The sequence below is a fragment of the Lepus europaeus genome, chromosome 12 (assembly GCF_033115175.1).
Source record: "Lepus europaeus isolate LE1 chromosome 12, mLepTim1.pri, whole genome shotgun sequence".
Taxonomy (NCBI): Eukaryota; Metazoa; Chordata; class Mammalia; order Lagomorpha; family Leporidae; genus Lepus; species Lepus europaeus.
In genome coordinates, this window is record NC_084838.1 from 2,002,830 (window position 1) to 2,027,055 (window position 24,226).

A 24,226-nucleotide genomic window follows, 5' to 3' on the forward strand; every position below is an offset into this window, starting at 1 on the left:
TTCCTCCAGGTCTCCCATGTGGGTGCAGGGGCCCAAGAACCTGGGCCATCTTCTACTGCTTTCCCAGGCCATAGCAGAGAGCTGGATCAGAAGAGGAGCAGCCAGGACTTGAACCGGTGCCCATATGGGATGCCAGCACCAAAGGCAGAGGCTTAGCCCACTACGCCACAGCGCTGGCCCCTCAAAGAGAGTTTTGAAAACTATTTAATCTTTGTAGCTTCTGGGCCTATGATGGGAGAGGCACTTTAAATGTCCCAGGTTTTTTAATTATTATTATCAAGATAACAAGTATGACTGATAATGTAGGACAACTAGACTTTTATAACAGGATCATATAATCGTTAAAACATTTATATCAAGGTGATACTAATATAAATGTAAATTGAAGGTTATGGTTTTATAACTTGATAACACACTTTATATACTCTAAGTGAACCTAATTAGCTATTATCTCTGAGATGGGCGCCAAGGCCTTTGAAGGCTTGGGGGGCCCAGCCAGAAGTCACGAGGTCAAAGACTGGATCTGAAGCTCTGATTCTGGGAACGCCCCAGACACTCTGACCAGGGCTGCGGGCTGCTCTGCGGCCAGGCTGTCCCCTAGCTGTCCCCCAGCCTCATTCTGTCTGCAGCAGCCAGCAGCGGGTTTATCCCTCAAGGTTTTCAGCCCAGAACAGCCCTGAACACCCAGGACTGCTTGGGGCAGGACGGTCAGCAAGAGGATGGGGAAGGCCGGGCACACAACACCGGTGCTGGCAGCCGCCGGGGGCCTGTGCCCAAGGCACAGACTAGGGCTGTTTGTGCATGTCTCTGTGTGTGTGTCTGTGTGTGCCCGTGTTCTTGTCTGTGTGCCCATGTATGTGCACGTATGAGCATGTCTGAGTGTGTATGCGTGTCTGTGTGTGCACCTGTGTGCCCATGTTCTTGTCTGTGTGGGTGTGCCTGTGTCCATGTCTGTGTGCCCATGTTCTTGTCTCTGAGTGTGTGCACGTGTCTCTACTGTGTGTGTCTATGTCTATTCTATGTGTCTAATCTGTGTGTAACTCTGTGTCCACGTGTACATGGTTGTGCGTGTCTCTGGGGGGGCAGAGGGCTGGCCTGCCTGGACGTGCGCGGGGCAACTCGGCTGCAGCCGTCTCTCTCCACGGGGAGAGGAAGTGGAGCCCCTGCCCCTTTCTCCCAAAACCGCTTCTGGCGCGGGGCGGCCGGGCAGGGGCGCAGGCGGCCAGGCCCCGCCCTCCCCAGCCCCTCACGGGCTCCGCATCTCCTCGTGGTTCTTGGGCACAGCCACGAACCTCAGCTTCTTCATGACCGAGGGCCAGCCCAGCAGCTGCTGGTCCCACAGGTACTCGGGGGACAGCACCTTGGTGGGCTTGTGGTACAGCAGGTACTTGTTGAGGTGGCTCTCGTCATGCCACACGGCCTCGATGCCGTTGGCTTTGTCCAGCACCATGGCCTGGTGACAGGCGCTGGTGAGCCGCTGCACCTCGGCCACCGAGCCCCCGAACAAGGCCCCCATGTAGTAGAAGTCGCCCTCGTCCGGGGGGATGTACGCCTGCGACCGCGGCCGCCGCTCGTAGGTGAAGGCCTGGCGGTCGGCTCTGTAGAAGCCGGGGTGCAGGGTGCCAAACAGCGGGCTGAGGATCTCCACGCCCACGTGGTCCCGGAACTTCATGTCCACGTCGGCGCACACCAGGTAGTCCACCTCGTGGCGGAAGCGCTGCTCCGAGAAGCGGCTGATCGTCTCCATGCGATGCATGGACACGTCCTGCCAGCGCGCGTGGCTGCGCACGGCCAGCACCGCCAGCCGCCGGCCCTCCCGCAGCGGCACGCGGGGCACGTCGGCCGGCCGGTCGGTGAAGACGTAGTAGGTGACGCGGTGGCCCACCATGAAGTGCTGCTCCGCCGTCTCCAGGAACAGCCGCAGGAATGCCACGTACCTGCAGGGAGGCGATGGCAGGCGGGGAACGGGGTCATACCGGCCCCAGGAGGACGCGGGGAGCGGGGGTCATACCGGCCCCAGGAGGACGCGGGGAGCGGGGTCACACCTGCCCCAGGAGGACGCGGGGAGTGGGGTCACACCTGCCCCAGGTGGCCACGGGGAGCGGGGTCACACCGGCCCCAGGAGGGCACGGGGAGCGGGGTCACACCTGCCCCAGGAGGACGCGGGGAGCGGGGTCACACCTGCCCCAGGAGGGCACGGGGAGCGGGGTCACACCCGCCCCAGGAGGGCACGGGGAGCTGGGTCACACCCGCCCCAGGAGGACGCGGGGAGCGGGGTCACACCGACCCCAGGAGGGCACGGGGAGCGGGGTCACACCGACCCCAGGAGGGCACGGGGAGCGGGGTCACACCTGCCCCAGGAGGACGCGGGGAGCGGGGTCACACCTGCCCCAGGAGGACGCGGGGAGCGGGGTCACACCGACCCCAGGAGGGCACGGGGAGCGGGGTCACACCGACCCCAGGAGGGCACGGGGAGCGGGGTCACACCGGCCCCAGGAGGGCACGGGGAGCTGGGTCACACCCGCCCCAGGAGGACGCGGGGAGCGGGGTCACACCGACCCCAGGAGGGCACGGGGAGCGGGGTCACACCGGCCCCAGGAGGACGCGGGGAGCGGGGGTCATACCGGCCCCAGGAGGATGTGGAGAGCTGGGGTCACACCCGCCCCAGGCGGCCACGGGGAGCGGGGGTCACACCTGCCCCAGGAGGATGCGGAGAGCTGGGGTCACACCTGCCCCAGGAGGGCACAGGGAGCTGGGGTCACACCGGCCCCAGGAGGCCATGGGGAGCTGGGGTCACACCTGCCCCAGGAGGCCATGGGGAGTGGGGTCACACTGGCCCCAGGAGGCCACGGGGAGCAGGGTCATACCCTCCCCAGGCAGCCACAGGGAGCGGGGGTCACTCTCACCCCAGGAGGCCACGGGGAGCGGGGGTCACTCCCACCCCAGGTGGCCATGGGGAGCTGGGGTCACACCCGCCCCAGGAAGGCACGGGGAGCAGGGGTCACACCCGCCCCAGGCGGCCACGGGGAGCGGGGGTCACACCTGCCCCAGGAGGACGCGGAGAGCTGGGGTCACACCTGTCCCAGGAGGCCACAGGGAGCTGCGGTCACACCTGCCCCAGGAGGGCACAGGGAGCTGGGGTCACACCTGCCCCAGGAGGCCATGGGGAGCTGCGGTCACACCTGCCCCAGAAGGCCACAGGGAGCTGGGGTAACACCTGCCCCAGGAGGCCACGGGGAGCTGGGGTCACACCAGCCCCAGTAGGCCATGGGGAACGGGGTCATACCCGCCCTAGACAGCCTCGGGGAGCGGGTCATACCTTCCCCAGGAGGCCACGGGGATCGGGTCACACCCGCCAAAGGAGGCCATGGGGAGCCGGGGTCACACCCACCCCAGGTGACCACAGGGAGCTGGGGTCACACCTGCCCCAGGAGGCCACGGGGAGCTGGGGTCAGCACAAACACAAACCCCAGGTGGCCACGGGCTACCTGGCCCTGGGGACACAGGACCTCCTAGGCTGCAAGCAGCACACGCCACCCCGTCCTGCACTGTCCCAGGGGTGTCCACGGCTGCGCCCACCTAACCTCTCCTCCAGTCGGGGAGGGGCCCCCAGCTGAGGGCAGGGAGCTGCGGCACAGCGGGTGGGCTCATGGCAGCTCAGATGGGCGGGGCAGAGATAGACTCCCACCCACGGCAGCTCAGACGGGCGGGCAGGTTAGACTCCCACCCCTGCACCTGAGCCCTCCTGCTGGACCCACCGCGCTGGCTCTGTGGGCGACAGTGTCCACTGCCCAGGAGAGCAGACAGCCGCCCCCACCCTGCCCCAGTCCTGGGCGGAAGGACAGGCGTGGACGGCCGAGGTGTCCGGCCCCCCACTCACTTCTTGACGGCAAACACGGTCAGTCCCACGGTCACGTTCTGCAGCCGGAACTGCTCGTCCAGGATCTCAGGGCTGAAGGTCCCCTCCCACACGATGGGAGCCAGCCAGGGGGTCAGCACGAGGACATCGCTCCGTCTGCATGGGGACAGCCACGCAGCAACGCGGGGCCGGCAGGAGGGTGGGCAACACAGCCGCCCCCACCCGGGACCCCGACTCGGCCTCGGTCCCCAGGGCCGCCCCTTCCAGAGGACTTGGCAGGGCACCAAGCCGAGGACACCCAGACTCCAGCCAGCGGCTCGCGGCCGGCTCAGCCCACCCCAGCCCCGCTGCCCACTCGGGACCAGGAGGCCCCTCCCACTGTAGGAAGACCCCCCACAGCCCCGCGGTCCCTGGGGGATAAGGACAGCAGGGGCCGGGCCAGGGACAGAGGACAGGAGCACTGCGGGGCCTCCAGGCTCGGCCGCAGAGCACGGGAGAGGACGCCCCCCCAGGCCCAGTGCCCGCCCTTACCCGACCCCCAGGACACGCCCGTCACTCACGAGGGAGTCAGCGCCTTCGGCTGGGGGTACAGCATCCTGCAGGACACAGCGCGGTGAGTGCCGGGAGGGGCGGGGTGCGGGCGCGGGGGCGTGCACGGGGCCCACACACGCTGCCTGAGCCCACGTGGTGCCTGTCGGCCACCATCCGGGGACCCCGGGAAGGACAGGCTCGGTGAGCTGGGAGAGGACCGAGCCCCGCAGGCTGCAGGGAGGGCCCAAGGGGTCCGTGTGAGTCCGTGTGGGCAGGGAGGGGCTGGACATGGTCCAGGGAGCGGCAGGGAGGGGCAGCAGAGGCGCCGACCACGGCCAGCTCAGCGGTCACAGGAGCTGCTCTGATGGCCCCACCTGAACCCCGCAGGCCCCAAAGGCACATGTGGAGGGAGAGGTCCACGGGGTCGGACCTGGTGGGAAGATGAAGGTTCTGGAAGCCCCGCGGTGAACAGGGAGCGGCCAGGCAGATGACCCCCCCCCCAGGACTCTGGGCTACGGCAGGTGCAGGGGGTGTTCCACAGATAAATGCAGATGAGCCCAGAGCCAGGTTCGGGGCCGGCCCCGCCCCACTTCAGCCCCGCCCACATTTCAGCCCTGCCTCCAATTCAGCCCCGCCCACATTTAAACCCCACCTACATTGCAGCCCCGCCCCACTTCAGCCCCACTCACATTTAAACCCCACCCACATTGTATGCCCCGCCTCAGGCCCCACACCCTGGCCAGGGCTCCCCATGCTGGTGGCCGCAGCCTGCAGAAAGCTCAGGACACACAGCAGGGCAGACCCCGCAGGTCGCACTCGGCCGCCCAGGCGTGTGGGACGAGGGCAAGGTCAGAGCTGGGAAGGGGCTGCAGGACTCCAGGCCGAGGGTGGATGCGCAGCTGGGGGCGGCACGAGGCCACCGTACCTGGACAAGGCCACCACGGGCCGGCCGTCGGGGTCCCCAACAGCCACGCTGCAGAACAAGAGCACAGGAGCCGGGGTTGGCACCGGGAGCAGAGGCCGGGCCCAGGTGCACAGAACCTGGGACCCTGGGGGACAGCGAAGGGCGGGGCGTGCAGCGGGGTCTGACGTGGTCACAGGCAGGAGTCCTGGGGTGTCGGGGGTTTCCAGCAGCATGAGAGAAACCAGCCCTGCAGCCATCTGCCTGTGGCCTGAGAGACCCCGGCGACCCGCGCGGCAGAGCCCAGTGCCCCGGGAGGGCAGGCAGTGCCCGGGGAGGTCCCATCCTGCGTGGGGTGGGGGCAGAGGGAGCTCTGGACCTCGAGAGCAGTGAGGACAAGAGCAGCCCTGGGCATGGGGGACGCAGACGGACCAAGGCCAGGGCCACGCGGCACCTGGGGTACCGCGGACGACACCCTGGCTGCCGCTCAGAACCCGGGCCTGGGTGGGGCAGGGGCTGCAGAGGCTGAGCAGGGGGTGGGGGGGCCCAGACCACCAAGGGCCCCCCCACCACCTGATCCAGAAACATCACTGTGGCTTCTGTGAGGGCCGAGGGGGCGGGCAGAGAGGCCGGGACAGGGGGAGACCGGGGCAGCCCTGACAGCCGCGGTCAGGTGCAGGTGTGGGTGCAGGCAGAGGGGAGGAAGCCTCGGGGCCGCTGCCAGGGGCGACCCTGGGGAGGGTGGAAGGGCACGAGGACGAGGGGCACGGGCGGGGCGGGGGCCACAAAGGGCCCCCAGGGAGGCCGAGTCAGGGCTGTAGGGCACAGGGAGGTCGCGGCTGGAGCCAGAGCCGAGGGCAGCAGTGCCTGGGGACCTTCCAAGCCGTGGAGGGGCCAGGGCTGCTCTGGGCAGAGCCTGGAGGGGAGGGGCGGGGGAGCCCAGGGAGCAGCGACCAGGCCCTGAGGCCGGCACCCCACCCCACCCCCACTCACCTAGGCCTGACTCCCATGCCTCCTGGCATCGGGCGTCTGGAGCTCAGGAACCCGTAGCTGCGGGAAGAGCCGGGGCGGGGGGGGGGGGGGGCGGTCAGGACACAGAGCCCAGCCCCGCTGTCCCCCTCCGGCACACAGCACACAGCCTCCTGGGAGGCTGCCAGGTCCCAGCCCAGCCCAGGTGGCCACAAGGTGGGCTGGGGGAGGATCCTGGGGCCGGGGCTGTGTGGGGGCCCCGTGGCAGCTGCAGGGTCCCCCTGCTGGGCGTGTGCAGCCTGAGGCCACCCCAGCACCTTCCCTCCCTGTGCGGCAGATACCCAGGAGCCCTGGCCGTGACCTCACTCTGGGGTTCCAGGAGCCTCTGTCTGGAAGCAGCTCACGGCCCGGCCCTGGGACTCGGCTTCCCCCTCCCGGCCCCAGTGCCCCTCTGTGCCCAGGAGGACGGAGTGCCCTCCCCAGTGCCCCTCTGTGCCCAGGATGGAGTGCCCTCCCCAGTGCCCCTCTGTGCCCAGGAGGATGGAGAGCCCTCCCCAGTGCCCCCTCTGTGCCCAGGAGGTCAGAGTGCCCTCCCCAGTGTCCCCACTATGATGGGCAGAAGGGAAGGGTGGGGTGGAGCTTGAGTGACAGCCGTTGCTGCCCCTCCCCACTGCTGCGGTGCTGGGGTGAGCGGCTGGGGGTGCCCCCCAGTCTAAGGCTGCTCCCCCGCCCGTGCAGCGCCCGCACGTTTCTTACCCAAAGAAGACCAGGACGAAGAGGAGCCCGAGGAGCAGGGGCTGCAGGGGGCAGCAGTTTCCTGGAGAACAGCAGGGGGCGGCGATGAGCCCTCCCCCACCTGCCACCACACCTGTCTTCCCGGTGCCTCACACAGCGGTGCCCCCAGCAGGTGGTGGGGCACCCCAGCCCGGCCCCCGCATCTCCTGCCCCAGCTCCACGCCGCTCTCCTCCCACTGTGCCGAGGGGGGAGCCATTTGTCCCCCAGCTCAGTGCCCGGGGCTCCTCCGGCCTCTCCAGGGCACCTGGAGCTCAGTGCCCAGGGCTCCTCTGGCCTCTCCAGGGCTCTGGGCCCTTCCCCTGCTCGCCTGCCCTGGGCCGTCCTTCAGCTCACTGCTGGGCTCGGGGCGGGGGGTGGGGCGGGGGGGGGTCGCCTGCTCACAGGGTGGAGGTCACCTGTGCCTGAGAGGCTTCTATGGGGGCCCAGCCCGGCTGCTGTCCCCAGGTCGGCCCCTTCCTAGGCACTGGGCGCTCCTGTCTCAGCGCCTGCTCCGTGTCTCCAGTACCTGAGTCCTGTGCCCTCGGAACAATGGACTCCAGGAGCCCAGCAGGGGAGGTGGGGGGGCACCTGCAGCTGTGTGCACCTCCCCTGTCTGCACAGCTGGGGGACATTGGCGGTGGGAAATCTTATTGGTTTTCTTTAAAGTATTTATTTATTTATTTATTTGAGAGGCAGAGCTAATGGGAGGGGGAGAGAGAGAGAGAGAGAGAGAGAGAGAGAGAGAGAGGCCTTCCTTCCGCTGGTTCACTCTGCAGATGGCCACAATGGCCGGAGCTGTGATGATCCAAAGCCAGGAGCCAGGAGCTTTCTCCAGGTCTCCCACGCAGGTGCAGAGGCCCAGGCATGTGAGCCGTCTTGCACAGCAGAGAGCTGGATTGGAAGAGGAGCTACTGGGGCAGGAACCGGTGCCCATATGGGATGCTGGCACTGCGGGCTGAGACTTACCCTATGCCACAGTGCCAGCACCTACTTTTTTTTAGGATCTATTTATTTATTTGAGAGGCAGAGTTACAGACAGAGAGAGGGAGAGAGAGAGAGAGAGACAGACAGACAGACAGACTCCCCAAATGGCCACAATGACCAGGGCTGGGCCAGGTTGAAGCCAGGAGCTCCATCTGGGTCTCCCATGTGGGTGCAGGGCCCAGGCACTTGGGCCATCCTCCACTGCCTTCCCAGGCCACAGCAGGGAGCTGGATGGGAAGAGGAGCAGCCGGGACTCGAACCGGAGCCCGTGTGGGATGCCGGCGTCACAGCCTCATCACAGCACCGGCCCCCGGATGTTTTTCTTTTAGGCCTCAGGTTTTAGCTGTCAGCTGCAGGCAGTGTGCCGCTCTGAGGGCGGTGTGGACGGCGGGGCAGGGGGCCTGTGGGAAATCCCTGCCCCTTCAGTTTCCTGTGAGCCAGATCTGCCCTAAAAGTGAGGTCTCAGAAGCACAGGGTGGCGGTGTCGGCGCTGTTCGCAGGCCGTTTGTGAAAAGGCCTTGAGCCTCACTGGGGGGTGGGGGAGCTGCAGGCCGGGGGGACGCCTGGCCGGCTGGCAGGTGTGGTGTGGAACTGCATGGGCGCTTTGGAGAACAGTGGGCTCTGCCTGCCCCGTCACCCAGGCGTTTGAGAAAGGAAAGTGGGCACGAAGTGCAGCTCAGCCGGCTGACCCGGCCGTCCAGGGGGCAGGCGACAGGGGACAGGCACTGCCCTCCCAGCAGGACGTCTCGGCCAAGGGTCCGCCCCCTGCCCTAACTCGGCCACGGCCGCGTCCTGCCTTCCACCGCCTCCTCCCTTCGCAGACCCCGCCCCACACAGCAGCCCCCAGACCCCCGGGCTCTGCCCACTGTCCTGGCCAGGCCGCCTCTGAGCCTCCGGCTGGAGCAGCTGTTGAGACGGTCAGACTCCGCGGAGGGCACCGCAGCCCAGCTCCGGGGCCCACGCCGCTCCCGCTCACCTCGGCCGTCCATGGCTGCTCAGGGCCCTGCAGGCCGGGGTCCGGAGGCGGAGGCAGAGGCCATGGGAGGTGGAGGTCGGCCCAGCCGGTGCTCAGACTCGGAGCCAGATCCACCTGCAGGGAGAAGCTGGCTCCTTCCCCACCTGTGCCTCCTGGGCGGGTTTCTGATTTGCCCAGGATTGGCTGGGCAGCCGGCCAGGTCCACGGCCAGGACAGGAAACCAGGAGCCCAGCAGTGCCCGGGCCCGGATATTCGGGCACACGGAGACTTAAGCGTATGCCAGCTTGTCTCCCGGACACTACGCAGAACACTGACACGTACGTCAACTGTGACAGACAGCGACGCTCCCCAGGGTCCCGGTCCTGTCTTCATTCCACCTTACAGAGGTGGTCCAGAAACACACGGCTCTGCTTGTAACCGCCCGGCCGGGGCCCTGCATCACCACGCCCGGTCGTTAGCCAGTCTCACCCGGTAGCCGACGCAAACTCGGACCGACCACTAGGAAAAGGCCTGAAAGCTCTGGAGGGAGCTCCTGGATGTGGCCTTTAGGGGTCTAAGAGCTGGAAAACGAGACAGGAAAACTAAATAGAACACGCTGGCCTCGGCCTTCCGGAACCCGCACCCCAGCACCCAAAACAAGGCCCCGGCTGGCCCTGCTTCCGCTGCAGCCAGGCCGGGCACCGGGCAAGAGGTCGCCCCTATGGGAGGCCGCCGGCCAGGCCAGTGGGCTCGGTGGCAGTGGGGCTGTCCCCGGATGCCACCTTGACTCCTCGGGGCACGGCGGTTCCGATGAGGGGGCCCAGGTTCTTCCACCCTGGTGGGGTTCCCGACTCAGCGAGAGAGCTCTGGGGCGTTGGGATGGGGGCCACACAGCTCGCTTCTTTTGCGCTGGACACGGGGCCTCTTTCTCTCTGTGGACAGCATTTTCAGGCTGCACTCTGGACCCCAACACCTCTGCCAGAGGAGTCTCGGGCCTCCCTATCAAAGCAAGAGTCGCCTGACTCCTCCCCTGTGCCTCGCTCCGGCCAGGGTCCTTGTGATGCCACAATGCCCCATGCCCCTTCTGCAAAGTAAAAGTCTCACTCCACTGGAGCGGCCCTGGGCTCGAAACCAGCGACACAGCCAGTGGGCCCTGCATGGGGGGAGCGGGCACGGTCGGCCCCTCTCCTCGGGCCTGTCACGGTCGTCCTTATGGTCCTGCTGTTTGGACCAGGCCTGTTGAATTTGTCCCAACATCAACGCTGTCTCTCAAGCCCAGGTTGAGACCAGGCTGCTGCCCCACCAGCTGGATCAAGGCTCCCCGCCCCTTCCCCGGGGGCCCCGCTGCCCCTGCGGCCCCCTCTCAGCAGGAAGTAGCCACGTGGAGTCCAGCGTCTGCAATTAAGGGCAGTACAGCTCCCAAGATGCCACCTGCCCTCTCGCCCCCTATGTGTTGAGAGCCTCGGGCAGGCGCCCGGCTCCACCTCCCCGGCTCCTGGTGAAGCAGCTGGCACGGGGTAAGAGGAACGCTCCCGGCTTCCAGTGGCCCCTGCTCCGAGGTTTCTGGGTGAGACCCTCAGCTCTCGACAGGAAACCCCGGAGAGCGGCCGAGGGGCGTGTCCGTTTATCAGCCACCAGGCACAGACTTCAACAGAGGAGGGGAAAGCCTGGCGTGGTAACAGCAGTTCTACAGAGTGGAAGGGGCAGCTGCCGAACCCCCACCAACCGGCTGAGAGGCCACGCAGGTCATGGAGGCCCTGGGCGCCTTTGTGCAACCAGCCCCGTGCTGTGGCGCAGCGGGTACCACTACCCGCCGTGGTGCCAGCATCCCATCTGGGCTCTGGTTTGTGTCCCGGCTGCTGCACTTCCAATCCAGCTCTCTGCTGTGGCCTGGGAAAGCAGCGGAAGATGGGCTGAGTGCTTGGCCCCTGCACCAGTGTGGGAGACCCAGAGGAAGCTCCTGGCTCCTGGCTTCAGATTGGCCCAGTCCTGGCTGTTGTGGCCATCTGGGGAGTGAACCAGTGGATGAAGACCTCTCCCTCTCTCTCTCTTTGCCTTTGTCTCTCTGCAACTCTGCTTTTCAAATGTATAAGTAAAATCTTTGAAAAAACAAAAGCTGACGCGGTGGTTCCCCCCGGAACACCTGGGAGGCCCCTCTGCCTGGGGCTCTCGGGCACCACAGCTCCTCCTGCAGCCAGCAGCCCGACAGCGTCCACGCCCCAGGGCCACCGCTGCCCGGGGGGTCTCCCAGCGAGGTCGCGGCCAGGAAGGAGCCCTGCAAGGTCGTTCCCTGCGACCTGGCCGTCCCGCCTCCCCACTCAGGACCTGGTGACTTGTCCCCAGCACCTCATCTACACGTCGGGGCCCAAACTCCGCCAAGGCTCACGTGGGCGGGCGGATTTTAGCAGGGCCTCTGGAGACAGGGAGAAGCCGACCTCGCGCTTACATAGCAGGAGACCCAAGGTGAAGACCACAGCCACCTCCCTGCAGGTCAGGAGCCCAGTGCCCGGCACCAAGCAGGAGCTCAGGGACCCTGCCTAGCTTCCCCACGCACAGCCAGTCTCCACCGGACACCGTGCGGGCGGGCGGCTGCCCACCTCTCCTACGCTGTGGACATCACTCCCCACGGCATCCCTCGGCTGTTTGCCATGGGCTTCTCCTGCCAGAGTCCTGGCCGTGGGCACAGGGGCAGGCGCTGTTGCCGCTCTGGTTGCCATGGTGGATGGTGCCGCGGTTCACCAGGCGCCGAGTGTTGGTGAAGATGGGTGGGGTAGGTTCTTGTCTGCACAAAAGAAACAATTCGGCGTGAGACAAAGAGCCGTTGCGAGCAAGGCAGCAGGTCTAATGGGGTGGGGCTCTCAGAACAGATGGGGCAGAGTGAGTGCGAGCGCCTGGTCACTCAAACTGGGGACAGTGAGGTCACCTGGTGAAATGGAGCCAATGCACCTGGCCGGCCGGGCGGGTGGGCGGGCGGCTCAGCAGAGTGGAGAGCTGGGCGGGGTCTCTGTTCAGACTGGGGCTGATAAGGGCAGGGGTCCACACGGGGGTCCAGTGGGGCTGATAAGGGCAGGGGTCCACACGGGGGTCCAGTGGGGCTGATAAGGGCAGGGGTCCACACGGGGGTCCAGTGGGGCTGATAAGGGCAGGGGTCCACACGGGGGTCCAGTGGGGCTGATAAGGGCAGGGGTCCACATGGGGGTCCAGTGGGGCTGATAAGGGCACAGGGTCCACACGGGTCCAGTGGGGCTGATAAGGGCACAGGGTCCACAGGGGGTCCACAGGGGGTCCAGTGGGGCTGATAAGGGCAGGGGTCCACATGGGGTCCAGTACCCCCCGCCCCAGGACACAGGGCTGCTGCGTGTGGATCAGGCGACTCCCCCAGGGTTCTGCTTGGTGCTGTCAGAGGGGAGCCCAGCTGGCCGGGACAGAGGAGCCTCCCCCAGGCCCTGCCCTGGAGGAAGGATGTGAGGGTTCACCGCTCCGCGTCTTCAGGTCTTCAGGCCAGGCGACCCGAGTGGTGCTGAGCCGCGAGAATCCTCCTGGGGGGCTCCCCTGGGGGGGCTGAGACCCCCTCTAAGTTAGCAGGGCCTGGGCGGGACTCCACAGTGTGAGACCCCGGGCTGGGTCTGCAGACTTTGTTCCCCTCCGCCCCTCTCACACAGGCTGGTTTCTAACTTCCTAGGAAACACGAGGACGCCCTCCGCAGGGAGAAAGGCCCCCTCCCCACACAGGGACTCTCAGTGTGTGCAGGGGGTTCCCGGCGCCCCGCCCCCCGGGAGCTGCAAACCCAGGTCTCAGATGGGGACACGGAAGCTCCAGCTGCTCTGTCCACCTGCAGAACCCGGGTCCTAACCACCCACGGCAGTGTCCCTGGTCACTGGCCTCCCCTCTCTGCCCAGGATGGCTGTGGGTGCCCCCAGGGGAGCCGGATGCTGGGCGGGGTGCAGGAGGGGAGGGGGGCACAGCACGGGCAGGGACTGAGCGCCTGAGTCCCCACTTCACCGTGGAGACAGCAACACCGCACCACAGGAGTGAGGGACACAGCCGTGGAAGAGAACTGAGCACAAGGGTGGCGGAGGGGAAGGAGGCTCTGGGGGGACCAGGCGCCGAGGCTGCGTCTGTGGCCAGGGGCTTCACCATGGCCAGGGCCAGAACGGGGCCCACATCAGCCCACGCGGAAATGGCCGACCAGGGTGCTGACCCAGCTGGGTCCGGGATAGTCCCCGCCGCGGATCAGCCGCCCACCCAGGGGCCCCCAGGGCCGGCGCATCTTCACCAACTAGGGCCGAAGACACCCAGGCCGCGGCTGGGAGACGGACGGCAGGGGGCAGACATGGCTCCGGCTGGGATGGCACCAAACCCAAGCTCAGGAATGCAGGAACTGATGGAGGAGGCGCCTCCAGGTCTACACAGAGGGGCCTCTGCCGCCCGGAGCCCACGACAGGACCCTGCCCAGCCCCGAGAGCTCCAGCACCAGCCCTGGAGTCTCCTCCCAGTGGGAACCAGCCGAGCCCCTCCTAGGATCCCACGCACCCAGCCCGGCCTCCCTCACACTTGGGTGGGCTCCAGGTCCCCCAGCTGGGGTAGGAGCAGGTGGGCACCGAGTGCCGGGGTGCACAGAGCCATGCTGAGCTGGATGCAGGCCCCAGCTGATGCAGGCTGGCCAGGCGCAGCCAGGTTCCCACGAGTGAGCAGAGTGCTGGGGACAGGCCAGGGGCAGCAGGGTGAGGGGCCTGGCCTCTCCAGCCCCCTGCCCTCCCACGCTCCCACGCTCTGACCCCGGGAAGATTGTCCAGCCCCAGGTGTGGGAGGACGCACTGGGGGGCCCCTGAGATGGGGTGGGTGGGCCGGGCTGGCTGGGGTAGCTTGTGGAGGGGATAGATTCTCACTGCTCCCCAGGTGCCCAGCACCCCCACAGCCGTCCCCCTCCTCCTGCAGGCAACACCCCTGACCTCAGGCCTCTGGTGGGGGTCACAGGAAGTGTGGCAGCTGGGGTTGTGGGCGGTCCACTGTGGAGACGGGAGCCTCCCTCCTGGCCCCAAACCCACCCACTCCTCTGCTCGGTTGTCCTCACCGTCAGGCCGAAAGTGTCCCCCTAGCAGGCAGGGGGCATTGCCGGTGATGTCCTCGTCCCCACTGCTGGGTTCTGGGGGACGGGCTGACTCCCCGACTTGAGGGGAAGCCTGGGCGCTGGTCTGCCCTGTTCCCTGAAGTTGCTAAGGGGCTGCACACAGTGGGCATTTGGTTGTTTGCTGAGTGACCTCACTGCGGGGTCCCGGCCGGGGCCACTACCAGGACAGACACCCACATGGAACCTAGAAGGTCCTTTATGAATGGAAAATTGTTTTGTTCAAGGCCACAGGAAGTGAGGCCTGCGGCTGAGTCCCTTCATGGGGACAGGAAAACTAAACAAGACGTCTTGTCCCGGGCAGCCCACTCCTCAGGGCCCCGCTGTGGCTCACCCCACATAGTCCCCGTGTCACCCAGGGAAACTGAGGCCCAAAGACCCAGCTGGGAGGTGGCAAACATGGGACAGACGAGCAGCAGGAAGCTGGGGACAAAGTGGCCCCCTCTGCTGGGCAGGCACCAGCTTCCCCACCGCGCCTGCCCTGGATCCCCGCCCTGCCGGCCAGACAAGGAGGGCACCGGTGCTGCCTTGGCAGGAGTGGGTCCCGACGCTGAGTGGTCGGCTCTGGGCCCAGGGTCCCCCCCGGCCCGCCCGCTGTGACCATGCCCTCTGTTGCTGTCAGCCTCTGAGGGCCGTGGCCGACTGTCACCCTGGGATGAGGCTGGGACGGCCGCCCGGCGCTCCCTCCTGCCCAGCCAGCCGTGGTCCCACCAGGCTCCCAGCCCTTCCCAGGGAGAACGCTCCAGCTCTCACACCCGCAGGCTGAGGCAGCCGGCCCAGGTGGACCTGCCCTGGCTGGCCAACGCCACCTTCGTGTGGCTATGGGACGGGTGCTGACCAGTGTCTACAGTACCTGAGAAGACCCCCAGGCCAGGGTGGGCCACTGCGCTGGAATGTGGGCGCCTGGGAACTGGGGGGCTCCAAGTCTGTTGTGCCCATTGTCAAGGATGCAAAGAAGTGATGTTCCCCCCACCACAGACCCACTCGGCTGAGCCCCTTCCTCACAGAGGCAGCCGTGTGGGCTGAGACTGCTCCCCCTCCACCAGCTGCAGTCACACCAACACCACCCACCAAGCCCCAGCTGGGAGGCGGCAGTGCAGGGGTCACTAGGCCTGGGGCCCTGGACAAGTCCCTGAGCCTCCCAGGCTGCCTCTGCCCCACGGGGTCGTTCCAGCACCTGCTCCCCAGGGATGCCCTCAGGTGCTCGCTGGGCAGCCCCCACCCAGCAGCCTGGGCCCTGGCCCTGGGGTCCGCCTTGGGTTCTGTCTGCTGAAGCCGCCCGGCCCAGGCGACAGCCTCCGTCAGCGCTCACCTGTCCCACCCAGCGCGGATGCCAGGGACCCTGACAGAGGGCGCAGGAGCCAGGCCCCCAGCAGGGCTCCCAGTGTAGAGGGAGGGGTGCCTGCGCCCCTGAACCAGAGGCCCCGCCCACCTCACAGGCACTTGCACCCCTGTTGTCACTCCAGGTTCTGCCCAGGCCCAACCCACCCAAGGCAAGGGCTCAGTGGGAGAAACCCTGCCTCTTCCTGGGGCAGCTCAGACCCCCCAGGTCAGGTGGGGAGGTGGTCTCCTCGCAGGGAGGGGCCCTGCACACAGCCCCTTCACAGCTCAGCAGCTCCCAGCTGGGGCTCGGCTCCCCACGCCCTCCTGCCTGGCATCGTCGTCGGCCACCCCAGGAGTCTCACCCTGATGGGCGAGGCCAGGCCGCCGACCTCCCCCCCCCCCCAGTCCCCGAGTTCATGGACGGCGGACGCCCAGTGTCCTTAGGAACGAGGGCTCCAAGTCCCCACTGGCCAGTGCCCCTGCTGTCCCTCCGTGGCCCCCCATGCCTGCTCTGGCTGGACATGCAGGTGCCGTCCAGTGGGCTCAAGTGAGCCCCCTGTGGCAGCTGGACCCACTGCTGGCCTCACCCACACTGTAGGCCACCCTGGCTCCCGTAGCAGGACGGTGCTCGCCACGTGGCCCCTCCTCGAAACACCAACTCGCACAGGGCAGAAGCCGAGGCCCCACGCCGCACTGCCCGAATCCAGGCTTTATTTCTGTGGGGACACGCACCTCTCTGCAGCCGGGAGCCGGCCAGAGGGTCCCACGGCTCGCACCGCGTGCGGCTGGGGGATTCAGACGGAGAGAAGCCCGGGTGGTTTCCTGGAGGCGGCAGCGCCAGCTGCTGGGACTCCCGGGAGACCCAAGCTTCCCAGTGACGGACTCGGACGGTCTGTGGGTGGCAGGCCCCAGGACCCCGGTGCCAGGCCCCAGGACCCCGGCGCCCGGCCAAGTCACGGCGGCCAGCTGGGCGAGGTCAGGCTCAGAGCCTCCTGGCTAGGGCGCAGGGCCCGGCTCGGGCGGCCTGGTGTGCGCTCCCTGGCCCCCGGCGCCCTGGAGGCGGTACAAGGCCTCGACCTGCCGGCGCTTCTCCTTGGCGCGGCTGATGGCCAGCCGGAAGAGGTGGCAGAAGAGCTGCACGGCGGGCGGGGAGTCGTCGTTGCCGGGCACGGGGTAGGTGACGAGGCAGGGGTTGCAGTTGGTGTCCACCACGCCCACCGTGGGGATGTTCATCTTGGCCGCGTCCCTCACGGCCACGTGCGGCTCGAACACGTTGTTGAGCGTGTGCAGGAAGATGAGCAGGTCGGGCAGGCGCACGGCGGGGCCGAACAGGAGGCCGGCGTTGGTCAGCAGGCCGCCCTTGAAGTAGCGCGTGTGCGCGTACTCGCCGCAGGCGCGCGCCGTGCTCTCCACCAGGTGCGAGAACTGCCGGCTGCGGCTCACGAACAGGATGACGCCCCCGCGGTAGGCCACGTGCGCCGTGAAGTTGAGTGCCAGCTGCAGGTGCGCGGCCGTCTGCTCCAGGTCGATGATGTCCTGGTTCAGCCGACTCCCGAAGATGTAGGGCTCCATGAACCTGCCGGGGCGGAGGCTCAGCCGGCCTGGCCCGGCCTGGCCCGGCCTTGCCCGGCCCCTCCCCCTCATCTAAACGGGGGAGACCTTCCAGCTGCTGGTCACGCCTCCCAGCGGCCCGAACCCTGTCCGGGTCCCCCACACGGGCGCCTGCCTCCCGTGTCCCCAGTGGGGCCTTCACCTGCGCCCCCGGCGCCCGGGCCGCCACTTGTGTCACCCTGCTCATCTCCAGATGTCCTGGACAAGGCTCGTCCAGGGGTGGGGCTGAGGGGTGTGCACACCCCCCCCCCCGCGGACTGCTCATCAAACCCCACCGCGCCCCCGACGTCCCCTGGGCTCCACCCGGCCACCCGCTCTCCCCCGTGGGCTGCTGGGACCTCACCTCCACCCCCACGCTCGCGGCTGCCCCAAGCTTCAACCCAGGCTGGACCCAAACGCTCACCCTCCACCGCCCCGCCCCCAGCCGGCCCAGGACCCCCAGGCCGCGCCCCGAGCGTCCACGCTGCAGGGCCGCCCAGCGGGGCCCCGGGGCCCACCCACCTGTGCCGACAGCCGGCCTTGTGGCCCAGGTGCACGCGGGCCTCGAACAGGCTCCTCACGGAGAAGAGCTCCCGCACGTTGAAGAAGTCGGCGTGCTTGAGCGGCTCCCGGAGGACCTGGTCACGGACGTCCGGGGCCAGGCCACCGACACCTGGGCACGGACAGACCCTGGACTCGCCCACGCGCGCCTCCGGCACCGCCCACCCCGCGCCCCAGGCTCTCCGGCCAAAGGCCTGGAAGCTGCGGGGGCCCAGCCCCGGACCGGGGCCCCGCCCGCCCGGCGACCCCCAGAGGCCCCGGGCCGTTACCGCTGTGGTCCCCGCGCTCGCGGACCGCCGGGGCCGGGCCGCTGCCCAGCGTCCTCCAGCCGGGCCGGACGGGGCCGCGCGCCGCCTTCGTGCAGAGCTGGGGCCGGCGCCAGGCACCTGCGGGAGCAAGCACGCGTGAGCGCGGGGCCCGCGGGGCGCCCCGCTCGCCCCCGCCCGCCCCGCCGCCGGGCCCCGGCCCTCACCCGCGCACAGCAGGCGCGACAGCGTGGCCGCGGCGGGCGCCATGGCTGCCGGATGCGGAGGCTGCGCGGCTCCGCGGCGGGCAGAGCGGCCGACGCGCGCGGCCACAGCGCCCCCTGCAGGCCCGGAGGAGCCGCGCGCGGCGACAGCGCCCCCTGCAGGCCCGGAGGAGCCGCGGCGCCAAGTGAGCGGGTGCGGCCGAAGCGCAGACTCGGGGCGGGCGGGGGTGGGGGGCTGAGCCGCGCGGACGCGCGCGGTCCGCAGCGGGGGCGCGCACCCCTCGGGCGCCTTGCGGAGGCAGTCCCGGGACCCCTCCCCGCGCGGGCGCGTGGCCGGCCGTCGCTTAGCTACGGGACGCGCCCCGGGGCCCCCGGCCAGTTCCCGCGGAGCAGCCATGTCCCAGGAGGAGCCCCCTGCGTGCGTGGGCGAGGCCGAGCCCCGGGCCCCCGCGGCCCCCGAGAAGACCAGCGACTACTATTGCGTGAGCGAGCGCCTGCCGCGGAGGTTCAACCACCCGGGGTGGTTCCGTGGCTACAGGTGAGGGGCGGGGGGCGCCAGGGGCCGGTGGGCACGGAGTCCGCCCCAGGTCGGGGTCCCTGCGCACCCCGGGTTCCGGCTCCTGCGCTCCCCGGGTGGAGCTGTGGCCTGGCCCGGCCCGGCCGCGCGGGCGTCTGGGGAGTGACCCAGCGGATGGAAGCTCTCGCTCTGCCTCTCTGCTTTCGAATGAAACGAGAGCGCTAAGCGAACACCGACCGCAGTCCGCTCCCCAGCCCTGGGTCATGGTGCGTGGGGGAGGCCCAGCAGGGCCCAGCAGCCTGGCCTGAGAAGTGACCGGAAGCCCCTGCGTGTGGCCGCCGGCCGGTGCCCCTGCTGGAGTGTGCGCCCCAGCCCGCGCTGGCCGGCGGCCGTGGTGGTGGAGGGTGTCCCAGCGTGGGGGCTGCGTGCGCCCAGGGGTGGCGGCCGAGCGGCCGGTCCCAGTCCTTGCCGGGGGCGGGGAGGGCAGGAGGCCGGCCAGGGCGGTCAGCCTCACGGAAGACGGGCGGACAGCGAGCGCGTGTCACCCCCAGGAGCGCGCAGGCGGCCTCCGTGTACAGGACCAGCAACCAGGTGTACGGGAGCAGAGCGCCCACGGTGCACGAGATGCCTGTAAGGGGCCGGGCGGGGTCGGGGTGGGGCCCCTGGGGTCCCCCGGGAGGGTAGGGCAGGGAGGAGCAGGTGCGGCGCCAGCCCGGAGTGGTGCGCACGCCCGCCGCGGGGCCCACGCGGTCAGCTGAGCGCCCGTGCGCTGGAGGCCGCCTTCTGTCTAGAACCCCACTTTGCTTTCTGAGCTGTGGGCCGGGACCCCAGGAAAGGAGCCCGGCTCCCCCATGTGCAGGGACGCGTCCGAGGCGGGAGCACTCAGGTGCGTGGACGGGCATGGGGCCCAGCCCCTCCCCCACTCTGACCTGGTGCCCCCCCCCCCCCCGCGAGGACCCCTGGTGTGCAGTGGGGATGTGGCCCCGCCCCAGTCACACGTGGGATCTGGGGACCGTGTGTGGGGCTCGCCTGGGAAGGCCCTAGCTTCTCGAACTCTGTGGAGCCTGTTGGAGCCGCGGGCCCAGCGCCAGGCGGCCGCGGCTTTTCCCAGGGAGCAGGTGCACAGCGTGGGGTCAGAGGAGCCGGCCCTGCGCTCCTGGGCCCGGTGTGGAGCTGTTGGCCTCACCTCGCGTGGGGGTCGCCGGCGGCTTTGTGTTTGGCCGTGGTTCTGCTGCTCTGCCCCCGGGTGCCTGTTGGGGTGCGCTTGCCAGAGCCCACGGGGTCCGGCAGGGAGAGCCCGCGGGGCACCTGTGACCTCAGTCTGATGAAGGGTCAGTCACGCAGGACACACAGTGCTGACGACGGGGCAGCTCTGTGTGTGTGTCTGTATGTGGGTATCTATGTGTCTATGTGTGTGTCTGTGAGTCTCTGTGTGTCTCTGTGTAGGTGTGCGTGTGTGTGTTTCTGTATCTCTGTGTGTGTGTGTGTCTCTGTGTATAGGTGTGTTTTTGTGTGTGTCTCTGTGTTCATGTATGTGCCTGTGTGTGTAGGTGTGTGTGTCTCTGTGTGTGTCTCTGTGTGTAGGTGTGCTTGTGTGCATGTGTGTGTGTTTATCTCTGTGTGTCTCTGTGTGCATGTGCGTGTCTCTGTGTGTAGGTGTGTTTTTGTGTGTGTGTCTCTGTGTTCGTGTATGTGCCTGTGTGTGTGTCTGTATTCTGTGTGTAGGTGTGTGTGTGTCTGTATCTGGGTGTGCCTGTGTGTGTGTCTGTGTGTGCATGTGTGTTTCTGTATCTCTGTGTGTGTCTCTGTGTGCGTGTGTGTCTCTGTGTGTAGGTGTGTGTGTCTGTATCTGGGTGTGCCTGTGTGTGTGTGTGCGTGTCTCTGTGTGTAGGTGTGTGTGTGTGTGTCTCTGTCTCTGTGTTCGTGTGTGTGCCTGTGTGTGTCTGTATTCTGTGTGTAGGTGTGTGTGTCTGTCTGTGTGTAGGTGTGTAGGTGTGTGTGTCTGTATCTGGGTGTGCCTGTGTGTGTGTGCGTGTCTCTGTGTGTAGGTGTGTGTGTCTCTGTCTCTGTGTTCGTGTGTGTGCCTGTGTGTGTCTGTATGTCTGTGTGTAGGTGTGTATGTGTGTGTGTCTGTATCTGGGTGTGCCTGTGTGTGTGTCTCTGTGTGTAGGTATGTGTGTGTGTCTCTGTCTCTGTGTTCATGTGTGTGCCTGTGTGTGTGTCTGTATGTCTGTGTGTAGGTGTGTGTGTGTCTGTATGTGTGTAGGTGTGTATGTGTGTGTCTATCTGGGTGTGCCTGTGTGTGTGTGTCTGTGGGTGAACTTCCTGCCCGATGTGTCTGTGATCTAGAACCTCTCTGGAGTAAAATCTGTTTGAACGCTGCATGGACACCGTCTCCTCTGGCACCTGCTCCCCACAAGGAGCTGCGCCCGCCAGCGAGGGGCTCGGCTCCGCCTGTCGGGGGAGGCGCAGGCCGCCCCGGGTGTCTGGGGATGACCCCCCGCCCCGCACCTGCCCGCCCCAGGAGCCCCCTCCCCCTGCCGCTGGGCACGGGAACTTTGTTGCCGGGCTCTGCCGGGCCCTGCCGGGCCCTGCAGCCCCGCGGCTTGGCCTCCGCAGCCGCCCGGGCCTTCCCGCCCCACACCTGGGCCCCTCTCCCTTCCAGAAGGTCTTCTATCCGTATTCGAGTAAGTTTTCCCGAGAGTTCGCGGTGGGCGGGATGTTCCAGAGCAGCGCTTTCAACGTGGGCTTGGAGAAGAGCGTGGTGACCGGGCCGGACAACCACGTGACCGCCTGCGACCGCCTCAACTTCCACCCCAGCTACAACGCCAGCCGGCCGTCCATCTGCGACTGAGGCCGGCCCGGCGCCCGCGGCTGAGGGCCCGGCCTCGATTCCGCTGCTTTTTCCCTGGAGGGTCTCTGGTCCCCGGGATGGAGGGCCGTCCAGACGGGCCGGGACACCCTGCTCTGTCCGGCCGGCCGCCGAGACGTGTGGGGAGGACGCTTGGACGGTTTGTGTGGGCATTAAAGGTGTTGCCACCCCTGCCTTGTGTGACCTCCGTAACCTGGCGTCCTGGGACCAACACGCTGGGAGTGGACCACACAGCCCCGACCTGAGCCCTGCTGGGGTCCGCACTCACTCACGGAGGGAGGGAGAGAGGGGGCCGTTACCCTCAGGGCGTCCTCGGCACCCCCTGGCCGGCGCCCCCTGGCTGGCGCCCGGGCGCCCCGGTGCCCCGTGCTTCCTGGAAGATTGCGGTGGAAGGTGAAGAAGGCAGGTGGGTGGGGGGAAGCAGGCGGGGGGGGGGGGAAGCAGGCGGGGGGGGGGGGGAAGCAGGCGGGGGGAGGGGAGCAGGCGGGGGGGGGAAGCAGGAGGGTGGGGGAGAAGGGTGGGGGAGAAGCAGGCGGGTGGGGGGAGCAGGCGGGTGGGGGGGAGCAGGTGGGTGGGGGAGAAGGGTGGGGGAGAAGCAGGCGGCGGGGAGCAGGCGGCGGAGGGGAGCAGGCGGGGGGGAAGCAGGAGGGGGGAGCAGGCGGGGGGGGGAAGCAGGCGGGGGGGGAAGCAGGCGGATGGGGGGTTGACCTCCCACACGTCCTGGGTCAGTGTCCACTGTGGGTGCCGGGTCCTCCGTGGGGGAAAACCTTGTGCTGACGGACGCACCTTCTGGAGCTGGGAAACCTGGAAGGCACGGACCGTGCCCGGAGGCACCCTCCTGTCTACACCGGCAGTCTAGTCTACACCGGCTGCTTCTCACGTGCTCCTCCCCGACCCCGTGAACTGAGGGGGAATTCCACGCCGCCCTGGTGTCTCTTGGCTGCTGCTGGACGTGGCCAGAGCCCCCGTGTGACCGCGTGCAGGTGGAGGGGCTCAGGTCAGCCCCTGCGGCCCGCGAGCTCCCGCGAGAGCAGTTGTCCCGCTCGGCCCTGGTGCCCTGGGCGAGGCGATGGCGCTGGGCCGCGGGGACCTCCCCGCCGCCAGGACGAGCCTCGAATGCCCTTGTTTCCGCCACAGAGAGACTCGTGCTCATTGGATGCTTTGCATTCATACACAAAAGCAGACATCTTGGCACCGTTCTTAATGTCCAATTAGGGACTGAAGTGGTTCCCAGGGAAAATCAATATATTTAGGAGAAAAGAGAGCGGAGCCCGAAGCTGGGATCCGTGTAGGGTCTCCCTGGGGGGCTGGCAGCAGACGGCCGTCAACAGGACCAGCAATCCCTCGGAAAGGACCATGATGAGGGTGGGCGTGGTGGCATTTGAAAGAGGGGTAGACAGAGGGAGGAAGAGGGGAAGGGGGGAGGGAGGGGGAGAGGCATTTTCCACCCTCTCACTTCCCAGATGACCCCACGCCTGGGCTGGGCTGAAGCCCAAAGCCAGGAGCTTCTGCTGGGTCTCCCACACGGGTGCAGGGGCCCAAGCACTTGGGCCATCTTCCACTGCCTTCCCAGGCCACAGCAGAGAGCTGGATCTGAAGTGGAGCAGCCGGGACTCAAACCTGTGCCCACATGGGATGCTGGTACCACTGGCAGAGGCTTTACCCGCTATGCCACAGCGCCAGCTCCAGGAATAATGATTTCTCAAAAAAGAAGAGACTGGGACATTAAAATCAAACCCAGGCACTCTCCTCTGTGTGCCTTGGGAGTGGGCGGGGCCCCCTGGGGAGGTTCGCACCTGTAGCTGTCAATCATTGGACTTACAGAGCTTGTCTGACTCTCCCAGCACCTGGGTTTTTCCGCAAGGTGGATGCACACTTACCCAGGCTTCTGCACCTCTGTGGAGCTGTCGAGACGGGGCTGCAAGTGTGTGGCGGCCCCCTCCCCTACAGAGTCCTGGTGGGCAGGGGCAGGTTTAGGGGGACCGCTGGCCGTGGCACCTGCCAGTTGGAACTGGAGCGTGGGTGCAGAAGCAAAGGCTTCGTAACACCTGTGGCAGGTGGACGATTCCTGCGCCCAGGTCTGTCCACTCCGAGGGCACGGGAATGGGCGGTCCCTCCCCAGCTCGCTCTCTTTTTTTAAAGATTTGTTTGTGTATCTGAAAGGTGGAGTTGGGGGCGGGGGAGAGAGCGAGAGCAAGAGAGAGTGAGAGAGGTCTTCCATTCGCTGGTTCACTCCCCAAATGGCTGCAATGGCCCAGGCTGGGCCAGTCCAAAGCCAGGGGCCAGGAGCTTCTTCTGGGTCTCCCACGTGGGTGTAGGGGCCCAAGGACTTGGGCATCGTCCACTGCTTTCCCAGGCCACAGCAGGGAGCTGAATGGGAAGAGGAGCAGCCAGGACTTGAACTGGCGCCCATAGGGATGCTGGTGCCGTGGACAGTTTTTCCCGCTGCGCCACAGCACCGGCCCCGTCCAGCTGCTTCTTCAAGGTGTCGGGCCACTGCTGAAGCCGGCGAGTTCTACGCCTGAGCAGAGGGTGAACGAGGCCCCAGGTGCTCCCGGGTGGGTCTGAGCCCACGGTGGGGGCCGTCGGGTTGGTGTCTCCACAGGCCACTGCCTCTGGAGGGCGACAGAGCAGACCCCAGGGTACCAGTGGGGGGGGCTGAACAGGGATGTCCTAGACTCCCCCCCAGCGAGGTGACCCCAGCTCTGCACAGGGCCCCATAGGAGGGAACGAGGCCTCCCCCAGGGCAGGCGCAGGGCCACAGGCAGACAAAGCAGAGGCAGACTCAGGGC

The 24,226-nt window shown here is 67.3% G+C and overlaps 3 protein-coding genes across 4 annotated transcripts; 1 reads left to right on the forward strand and 2 right to left on the reverse strand.

Moving 5' to 3' along the window:
* Positions 1 to 1,246: 1,246 nt before the first annotated feature.
* On the reverse strand, positions 1,247 to 5,350 carry LOC133771132 (histo-blood group ABO system transferase 2-like). Its single transcript, XM_062206866.1, has 4 exons — positions 5,316 to 5,350; positions 4,420 to 4,455; positions 3,881 to 4,015; positions 1,247 to 1,937 (listed from the first exon to the last, which is right to left on the reverse strand). The coding sequence occupies exons 2-4, from the start codon at positions 4,452 to 4,454 to the stop codon at positions 1,247 to 1,249; spliced, it is 861 nt and encodes a 286-aa protein (XP_062062850.1). The 5' UTR covers position 4,455; positions 5,316 to 5,350.
* A 10,531-nt stretch (positions 5,351 to 15,881) lies between these two features.
* Positions 15,882 to 18,094, reverse strand: MRPS2 (mitochondrial ribosomal protein S2). The gene is made up of 4 exons (XM_062206867.1): positions 18,049 to 18,094; positions 17,846 to 17,962; positions 17,538 to 17,688; positions 15,882 to 17,001 (listed from the first exon to the last, which is right to left on the reverse strand). The coding sequence occupies exons 1-4, from the start codon at positions 18,089 to 18,091 to the stop codon at positions 16,422 to 16,424; spliced, it is 891 nt and encodes a 296-aa protein (XP_062062851.1). The 5' UTR covers positions 18,092 to 18,094; the 3' UTR covers positions 15,882 to 16,421.
* A 196-nt stretch (positions 18,095 to 18,290) lies between these two features.
* On the forward strand, positions 18,291 to 21,599 carry PIERCE1 (piercer of microtubule wall 1). 2 transcript variants are annotated; one of them, XM_062206868.1, is made up of 3 exons: positions 18,291 to 18,583; positions 19,114 to 19,192; positions 21,228 to 21,599. In XM_062206868.1, exons 1-3 carry the CDS (start codon positions 18,441 to 18,443, stop codon positions 21,414 to 21,416), a joined length of 411 nt encoding a protein of 136 aa, XP_062062852.1. In that variant the 5' UTR covers positions 18,291 to 18,440; the 3' UTR covers positions 21,417 to 21,599. The 2 variants fall into 2 exon arrangements, with proteins under 2 accessions (XP_062062852.1, XP_062062853.1); XM_062206869.1 differs by having other exon boundaries at positions 21,231 to 21,599.
* Positions 21,600 to 24,226: the final 2,627 nt, after the last annotated feature.

Excerpts from the sequence above, each read along its gene's own strand:
- LOC133771132 (XM_062206866.1), bottom strand. The coding sequence starts at position 4,454 with ATGCTGTACCCCCAGCCGAAGGCGCTGACTCCCTC. Across the intron at positions 4,016-4,419 it reads CCGAAGGCGCTGACTCCCTC|ACGGAGCGATGTCCTCGTGC; the intron begins GTGAGTGACGGG and ends GTCCCCATGCAG. Across the intron at positions 1,938-3,880 it reads ACCGTGTTTGCCGTCAAGAA|GTACGTGGCATTCCTGCGGC; the intron begins GTGAGTGGGGGG and ends GCCTCCCTGCAG.
- MRPS2 (XM_062206867.1), bottom strand. The coding sequence starts at position 18,091 with ATGGCGCCCGCCGCGGCCACGCTGTCGCGCCTGCTGTGCGCGG. Across the intron at positions 17,689-17,845 it reads CGAGCGCGGGGACCACAGCG|GTGTCGGTGGCCTGGCCCCG; the intron begins GTAACGGCCCGG and ends GTCCGTGCCCAG. Across the intron at positions 17,002-17,537 it reads AAGGCCGGCTGTCGGCACAG|GTTCATGGAGCCCTACATCT; the intron begins GTGGGTGGGCCC and ends CCGCCCCGGCAG.
- PIERCE1 (XM_062206868.1), top strand. The coding sequence starts at position 18,441 with ATGTCCCAGGAGGAGCCCCCTGCGTGCGTGGGCGAGGCCGAGCCCCGG. Across the intron at positions 18,584-19,113 it reads GGGTGGTTCCGTGGCTACAG|GAGCGCGCAGGCGGCCTCCG; the intron begins GTGAGGGGCGGG and ends TGTCACCCCCAG. Across the intron at positions 19,193-21,227 it reads CCACGGTGCACGAGATGCCT|AAGGTCTTCTATCCGTATTC; the intron begins GTAAGGGGCCGG and ends TCTCCCTTCCAG.